The sequence below is a fragment of the Chrysochloris asiatica genome, unplaced genomic scaffold, assembly GCF_000296735.1.
Source record: "Chrysochloris asiatica unplaced genomic scaffold, ChrAsi1.0 scaffold00105, whole genome shotgun sequence".
NCBI lineage: Eukaryota > Metazoa > Chordata > Mammalia > Afrosoricida > Chrysochloridae > Chrysochloris > Chrysochloris asiatica.
In genome coordinates this window covers 4964783-4973960 of record NW_006408623.1, presented here as the reverse complement: position 1 = coordinate 4973960, position 9178 = coordinate 4964783, and the positions used below count along the sequence as shown (strand labels likewise).

The 9178-nt window shown below is 49.1% G+C and overlaps 1 protein-coding gene across 1 annotated transcript in view; it reads right to left on the bottom strand.

The window, feature by feature from the left end:
• Nucleotides 1–471: 471 nt before the first annotated feature.
• DOCK1 (dedicator of cytokinesis 1) overlaps nucleotides 472–9178 on the bottom strand; it is a 576252-nt gene continuing 567545 nt past the window's right edge. The window contains exon 53 of the mRNA XM_006867474.1: nucleotides 472–567. Coding sequence (XP_006867536.1) covers nucleotides 472–567 — 96 coding nt within the window. The remainder of the gene's footprint in view (nucleotides 568–9178) is intronic.

Genomic DNA, 9178 nt, shown 5'->3' with positions numbered 1-9178 from the left:
GACACACTCGCTCAACACAGCAACAACTCAACATGTGTGTGGAGGAACCACTCCTGAGCAGAGCTGGACTTGGGCTGACAGAAGAGGAGATGAGGACTCTTGTGTTCAGTTACTCAGTTACTACACAGCTTGACAGTATCATGTGTTAACTTCCCCAGCTTGGCTAAACTCAGCTCCACTGGGTGCTACGACAAGTCATTTGGCACAAACAGAAGAAGTTCTGGGCCAGATTTGGGCTCTCCCAAGACTGACACTCTCAGAACAACAGACTTTGACCCATAAAATCCCAGTCCCAGCTCCGGGCCAGCCAGCCCTGCTCCTTGCTGCTTTATGAATGCTGGTCTCTAGATGGTTAGGGATGGTCTCCTCAAAGGAAAACGGTGGCTCTGAATGTTAGACATGGCCGGCCCAAGGAGGTCAACACCAGCTGCAGAAGACGATGCAGGGGGTGCGGGGAGCATTCTGGCTGGGTCACTGCACAATCCCAGAGTCCACTGATGTCTGCTTGCGAGTCGTCTTGGGGGGTGGAGGCGGTGGGGTTTTGCTGGGCAGCGGAGGTGGCAGATGCTAGAAAACATGAACAAGAAGAAGACACCTGTTACGGATGCTCTTCACGAGAGAGCCAGTGGTATTCTGCACACCCTCTGGGTCCTTTTTGACATAGGCTGACAGAGTGCTGTGCTCCTCAACACGCAACTGTGGCAGAGATGTGGTCCCTGGCATCTCCGACTACACATGCATCACAGAAGTCTGCCCAGGCCCCAAAGTACAACAACCGTGCTCTGCATGCTATTGCAAATCAACGTGCTAAGGAGAATCCTGATCAAAAGGGGGAAATGTGAAAGAGTTACAAATTCTCATGGAATCCAGACACCTTGGAGTCACAAGGCTGGATGTACTCCCCAAACTACTGTCCTGAGATAATCCTTAAACCTAAAACAAAACTAGCCCCTTAACTCTTCTTTAAACCAGAGCAGAGTTTACTTTCACTAGCTGAGATGTCTACTTTGAGCGCTGGGCTCTTCTAAACAACTGTCTGTCGGGCTGACAGTGACAACAGGGACTGGAGAGCCATATGGAACGTTTTTGGAGGGGGGTGAGTTGGTGTGAATGAGGGAGAACAATTCAGAAAAGAGGGGTGAGAACAAAACTCAAAGAGTATAACTGACATCACTGAATTGCACACGTAGAAATGACTGAAATTTATCTGTTTTGTCATGCGTATTTTTAACAACGAATAAAATAAGTTAGTCAATGGATGAGAGTTATCAGCAGATGACTAGATAAATGAAACATGGTCTACCCATATAACGGCCTACAATACATAGGGTTGACAAGAGTGTAAATCTTTCCAAGAGCAGAAAGCCTCATCTTTCTTCCTTGGAAAGACTGGTGAGTTTGAGTTGCTGATCATCTCAGCACCTGAGTGAAGTATCACTTGGCCATAAGAAGGAAGGAAATACCGGCACATGCGACAATGTTGTGAATCTCAAAAATACTGCATACACCAGGGTAAGTCAAGAAGTATTGCTACCAGGGTTCTGGTTTATACATGCAAGGGCTGATCCCAAACAAAGTACATTTAAACACATCTCCATAATCAGTGCAGGTTACAAGCTTTCTCAGTAATACAGTTATCTTAGACTCCTTAGAATGCCCTAAAAAACAAGCTCCAGTCAAAACAGGGCTTTCAAGATCTGCTGGGCCGGTTCAGTTCAAGGCAGAGCAGTCAGCTTTGAAGGTTTGGGTGATTTTGGGGGGCGATTCTCAAGGGAGTGTGGTGGCTCTGTAGGATAAGCACTGGACTACAAATCACAAGGTCAACAGTTGGAGCCCACTGGCCACTCCATGGGAGAAAGTTGAGGCTTTCTGTTCCTGCAAACATCTATAGCTTTATCCACCGTCCACAGCAGGCGTGGAGAACATCCAGCCCCCGGGCTGTACAAGGCCTATGAAATCACTTGGTTCTGGCCCTGCCAATGCAAGTACAGTGCCCACCATCACATCATTGTTGTTTGGTGCTGTCGAGTCGGTTCTGACTCATAGCGACCTGTATAGGGTTTCTGAGAAGCAGCTGGAGAGCTAATTAAATGTTTGACCAAATACAGCAGGTTCATTTTTAAGATGGTAATTCTGTACGGCCCGTGAAAGACGTTATAAATTTTGGCACAAAAATGGTTCCCTTCCCCTGCGCAGCAGGGTCGCTGTGAGGGTCATATTGATAGGTTTTCTTGCAGGACATAGAATGATCATAGGAGCGTCTTACGAAGAAGTTTTAAGAAAATTGAAAATTGCAATGGTGAGAAAAAGGTCAGCAAAGTTGCACCTAGGAATTATTTCTCCATCACGACGACGCACCTACCTGCTCCTTCTTTGAGGGTAATAGGGCTATCCTATGAGAATTTCATTGGGAAACCTTATCCTTCCACTGTATAGCCTGGATCTTGTCCCTTCAGACATCTTTTTGCAATTTAAGTCCCTAGAAGATGCCAAAACTGCTGTTTGTGGTGTCAACGAAAGAGGGCAGCATTCTTCGGGGAAAGGTTAGAGAAACGGAGATGCCACCTTCAGAAGTATGTAGACCTAGACGGAGGCTCTGTCAAGTAACAGTAGCTTCCCACTTCGCTATTTCTGCTTAGTAACCGTGCCTGAGATTCTGTAATAATACTTTCTGACCGACTCATGTACACTGAGTCACAGAAGTCAGATACAGACAACAAGTATTATGTGATTCCCTGATTAAGAAACATCCAGAATTGCTAAGTCCAGACAGACAGGAAGTAGATTGGTGGTTGCCAGGGGCAGGAGACGGAATGGAATAGGGGCTGATTCTTCACTGGCAGGGTTTCTTTTGGGTTGGTGGAAAGGAGGTGGGAGTTGAGAGAGGTGGAGGCTGCGGATAATCGCAACCCTGTGAATGTGCTTACTGCCAATGAGCTGCCCACTGTAGCATGGTAAAAACTCAGGTGAATTTGATGTTGGATGAGTTTCACCTCAGTAAAGAACACACAGCTGCTACTGATCTAGTGGCCCTGGAACAAGCGTGCGTGGCAAAGAGGACCCAAGAGAGCCCCAGGCATGGTGCCAGCTGAGCTTACCTCTGGGCACCCGTTTCTGGAGAAGGGCTCCCAGAGGGGAGGTGGGGGGCACCCTGATCTTTGCTCTCTGCACTGGACGCTTCTGAGCAGGGGTAGGGAGAGGGCAGGTGCTATCACAGAGGGCTCCAGGGGAAACTAATGAGAGAGACTCAAGGGGGGAGAACCAGGGTGGGTGGGCCAAAGATGATCCTATAACAGGGTCGCTATGAGTTGGAACCAACTCGACGGCACTTAACAAGTTAAGGAAGGTCAAAGAATCAATGCCTTTGAATTATGGTAACAAACAATAACCATTCAATCTTGGAAGATGCAGAACCAGAATCCTCCTTAGAATCGAGATCAGTGAGGCTTCATCTCAGGTGCTTTGGACATGTCATCAGAAGGCCCAGTCCTTGGAGAAGGACACCACGCTGGGTAAAGTGGAGGGTCAGCGAAAATCAAGAAGGCCTTTCATCAGCTGGACTGACAAAGGCTCCAACAATGGGCTCAGAGGCCACAGTTGTGAGAACGGTCCAGCACTGGGCAGTACAGGGAGCAGGTCTGTCGGAACTGACTCCAGACACCTAACAGCAACAACATGAAAGCTGGAAAGGACACTGGAAAACTAGATTTGGAAGTCAGCAGTAGAGAAGTTAAGGGTGGCAGGAAAATGTGTGTCTCCCTGGCCTGGTGGAGACGAATGAAAGCTGGGGATGAGACAGAAGGGGTGTGAGGCTGACAGGAAGCAGTGTGGATACTGGGCTCTCTGAATGGCGAGGAGGGGACTCAGCAGGAGAAGACCAGGGCCTGGCCATTGTCCACGTGTGAACTGCGAGGCTCCTGACCTGTATTCAGTAATACTTAACAGTCCCCTATTTCAGAATGATTTCTTCCCAATTCAGTTTTCACTACAAAGATTCTGCCGCAGCGAATGTATTCACAGACAGTGAATGGACCCCCCAATGAGAGCCTGCTGTGTGTGCTTGGAGCAGGGCTGGCGTTAGTTTACTCCCATACTATCTCAGAAGTATTCTAATCCCCTTTCGGCACTGAAGGAACTGAGGCCCAGCGAGGGGAGGCAACCAGTCCGAGGGCACACAGTAGAAGTCAGTCTTGATGAGGAATGGGAGTCTTGACCTTGGATACAGAAGACCAGTCTCAGCCAATGAACAGCCACCACCTGTCTGTCGGTGGGGGCTTGTGTGTTACTAGGATGCTGAACAGGTTTTCAGGATAGCTTCTAGGCCATGGGTGGGGAACCTCTGGCCTGCAGGTCCTACAAGGCCTATAAAATCATTTGGTCTGGCTCTGCAAAGGTAATCACAGTTTTAACATCATGCTCTTGTTAAGTGCTGTTGAGTCGGGTCCAACTCATAGCAACTCTATATAGAGTTTCTGAGGAACAGCTGGTGAGTCTTAACTGCCATCCTTGACGTTCAAACTGACTGTGAGGTCCAATGCTTATCCTGCAGCGCCATACCAGGATTCCAGCCATCACATTGTTATTAAGTGCCATCAAGTCAGTTCTGACTCATAGCAACCCTGTATAAGGTTTCTGAGGAGCAGCTGGTGAACCTTGTGGTTCAAACCAACCTTGCAGTCCAGCACATTAACCTGCAGCGCCACAAATGTTTGACCAAATATTTGTTGTTCTTGTTGGTAGGTGTCATTGAGTCGGTACCGACTCATAGTGACCCTGTGCACAACAGAACAAAACACTGCCTGATCCTGGGCCAACCTCATAATTGTTGCTACGCTTGAGCCCAGTGATGCTGCCACTTGGCCAGTCCATCTCAATGGCCGTCTTCCTCTTTTTCTCTGACCCTCTACCTTACCAAACATGGTTATCCTTCTCCAGCGACTGGTCCCTCGGGACAATCTGTCCGAAGTATGAGAGATGAAGTTTGGCCATCGTGACCTCCAAGGAACATTCTGGCTGTACTTCTTCCAACACCTAATACAGCAGGCTAATACCTGACCAAGTATAGCAGGCTAATTTTTTAGGTTGATAATTTTGTATGGCCTGTGAATGATGTTAAAAATATCCAAATGACCCTTAGCATAAAAAAGGTTCCCCACCAGTTCTAGACCAAGATGAACTAGGAAGAAAGACCTGGTGATCAACTTGAGAAAACCAGTCAATGACCCACAACCAGTCACGGGGTAGGCGCTAGGCCAGGTGTTTTGTTTGGTTGTGCATGGGGATGCTGTAAGTTGAGGCCAAGTTAAACACAGCCAACAATCACGGTCTCTTCCAACCAGGGCTACACCCACTGTGCACATGAACCCAAACGCCATCAAACACGTAGCAGCAGGGGAGAGTGTGTCAGCCTTGTTCCGCAACTTCAGTCTAAAAGCTAGCCCCTTCAGGGACCAGGCAATGCTGTGCTTTCCCTTCACAAGAAAGAATGAGGGGCTGGGGATCTCGGCAGGGAGGGAGACTTTTCATTCTAGACCCTTTGGTCCTATTGAGGGGTTATAGATTCTAAATGTACCTGCATTCCTGTTTTAACTTTTAAAGACATTATCAGAAACCCTTTTTACAGTACTACCCCAATGGCTCATGATTCAGTTGTTGTTGTTGTTGTTGAGTGCCATCGAGTCGGGTCCGACCCATAGCGACCCTGTACAGGGTTTCCGAGGGTGTAAATCTTTACGGGAGTAGAAAGCCTCATCTTTCTCCCGCGGAGCGGCTGGTAGTTTCGAACCGCTGACCTTAAACAGGAATCTTATGCATGCTCCCTGTTGTGGGCCACCTGAGCATTAGACTAGACTGGATTCAGTTTTATTAAAGATCTTTTTTTAAAAAAATAAAAGATAAGAAGGTGTATTTAAAAAAAAAAAAAAAAGTGAATCAGTGCATTTTCAAAGGGTTGTTAATTTTGTAAGACTAAAAAATAAAAATGCTCCACCAAACAGTCCAGACTTGGGAAACTAGAGGAGGCTGCAGGCTCGCCGCAGCTGCGATGGCGCCGTGTGGTCGGGTTCCTTGCCGAGCGTGCAGTGCCGGGATGATCAGGTGACTTCTGCGTAATGACGTCTTTTCTTACTTGGTTCGCATCATTGTTTTCAGCCAAGCCCAACATAAACCTAGTTCTCAGTCTCCCAAGGCAGTCGTGGTTTTGTTTCCCTTTGGCCTGCAGTTTCTGTGTGTCTGATGTCTCTTTATTTATGGGGTCTGGAGCACAATGCCAGGGCAGGGAAGACAAACAGGACAACCGGGAACTCCCATGAGCCGACCTGGAGGGGGCACTCCAACCCCACCTGGAGGCAGTTGGGACGCTCTGTGTGAGAGCAGGGCCATCGCTCTCCCCCGACCCCCCCATCCTGTGGATGAGAAAACTGAGGCACCCGAACGAGGCTGGATTCAGTAAGAGGCAGCTGACCAGCGGCCCACTTTCTCGCCCACGTCTGTGTGCAGAAGCCACACAGTGGCCCTCACGTCAGAGACTAAAACCCCAAACCCACTCCGTCCTGTTGATCGGACCCACAGCCAACCCGTAGGGCAGAGTCGAACTGCCCCACAGCGTTCCCTAGGCTGTAAAGCTTTATGGACACAGACTGCCTCGTCTTTCTCCCACGGGGCAGCTGGTGGGTTCAAACTGCTGCCCTCAGTTAGCAGCCCAGCGCTTAGCCCGCTGGGCCACCAGGACTTCTTGTCAGGAATTGCTGTTATTGTTAGGGGCCTTCGAGTCATTTCTGATTCACAACGACTCTGTGTACCACAGAACAGAACACACTGTCTGGTCCTCTTCCAGCCTGACCACCATTATATTTGAGTCCACTGAGTCAGTTCACTGTGTTGGGCGTCTTCCTCTTTTTCAGTGATCCTCCACTTTACCAACTGCAGTCGAGGTGCTTCCGACTCATAGCGACCCTGTGTAGGGTTTCCAAGGAATGGCTGGTGGGTTTGAACTGCTAACCTTAAGGACAGCAGTCCAGTCCTGCTCCTACAGGAAACTGCTGGCATTGTTACGTCCCATCAAGTCGATTCTGACTCACAGAGACCCTGTATAGTTTTTGAGAAGGGGCCGGTGAGTTTGAACTGCCAGCCTTGTGGTTACCAGTCCAGTACTTATTCTACAGGAACTGAGGCATCGTAAAGACCAGCAGAAAGCGGACAGTGTCCTGGGCCTCACTCGGTGCTTGGGACTCGGGGGTTTGCTACTCTTGCACACCAGGGTGTCCCAGTGGTCTGAAGTGGGCATGGTGAGGGGGCTCAAGAACAGCAGAGTGGTCAGGGGGCTGTTGAGAGGGTGGGCAGCCAGCCGGTCACCCACTGGACAGGTGAGCTGGGTGGACAAGACAGGTCCACCCACCACAATCCAAACAACAACCACAGATAAAATGTGCTATGGCAAACACACTACCTCTTTGGATGGCTCAGGTATCACTCTCGACAGCAACAGAGGGGACCGTTTGTTCTCTACAAACAAGCCTTTGGAGTGATGTTGTGGGGTGGGGGGCAGGGAGGTTGCTGTGGGGGTCCCTTAAGCTCCCTGAGCCTGTCTATCCATCTGTGAAATGGGAACATTAACATATCCTTGTAGGACGACTGGTGAGACGAGAGTCAATGCCCACTGCCGAGCAGGGCAGCATTAGTATCAACCCTCCTCGTCCTTCTGGCCACTGCCCGACCTGCAGAGCGAATCTGTTCAGCTCTGTGGACACAGTCTCTGACCATGGTCCCAGCCTGCAACTGCGGTGGGAAGCAGCCCTGGGTAATATGCAAATTAGCAGCACGGCTGTGTGTCAATAAAACTTTATTTACAAAAACAGGCTGGGTTTGCCTTAAACGTGTTAACTGTACAGATGATACAAAAAAACCCAACCCAGCTGACACGTGAATCCCACAAGGTGTTGTGTGAACATGTGTGGACCAAACAGGTGATGGAATGAGTGAGCGCAACAAATAAGATGCACGAATGAACAATACAGGAGTGGATGGAGGAGGAAGGAAAGGCCACAGGCAGACCTTGGAGATTCTGTGGGTGGGTTCCAGGCCACCATGTTACAGGGACTGACACAATAAAGTGAGTCACGTGACGTTTCTGCTTTCCTAGCGTGTGTAGACATTCTGTTCACACTCTACTGCAGCCGACTAAAGGAATTCTGCTGGAGCTGTGTGGGTCAGGCACTGGACTGCTAGCCTCAAGGTCGGACAAGGATGAAGCTGCCCACTGCCCTGACGACTCAGAGTCTTGGGAACGCCTCAGAGGACCCCTATCAGTCAGAACCGATGGCAGTGGGTTTTGGTCGTCCACTGAGTGTGCAATTGCATTAGGAAATGACCAAAATAAGACACAGAGGGACACAAAGGGGGTCCCCACGCTGTTGGGAAACAGGCACTGATAGACTTGCTCTGTGCAGGGTGGCTACAGACCTTCCAATTTGTAAAACAGTAATTTATATCCATAAAATAAGAAGCATCTGAAAATCACAATCAAAGAAGTGTACCTGCAAGGAAGTGACTGAGTGAAGGAGATGAATGAACAGGCCGGGGTAAGTGGAAGACGCCGGAGGAGACACTAACCAGACCGAAGCGCAGAACACAATCACTTCACGAAGGCGCAGAGCAAATTAGTAAAAACCTCCCAGGGAGGCATGTGTGTAGCTCCGCGAGAGCAAAGACGTTTTCAAGGACAAACCCTTTACGCAGTTATCTCTCACTCATTACTCAGATTCCTTTCTGATTCACAGAGAAGTGAAAACAAAGATGATCTAGAGTTTAACATAGAGAACATGGAACCACAGAACTCACTCGCCTATCCTTTCAAGGTAGAAAGAATGGTATTTCAAGGTCAGAGGAGTTGTATGTTTGTCTCCAGGTGAAGGACACACTGGTGGATCAACGCAGGGTAACAGGGACCAGGCTGAAGTCACCGGTATCAACAGAATGCTGCGGACTCCCTTAGAGTCCATGATGAGAAGGCCAGTGTCCCTCTAGTCAGCAAAAGGGTAGCCCGGTCACTGGTCTGAAGAGCCACTTTCAAAGTGATGGCAGGTGAAGGTAGCAATCAGTAGAGGTATCGGTGAGTACAAGCTGAGGCCGATCAATGGAATGACAGCAGGCTATTGATCACCCCGGGGCAGACAGTGGT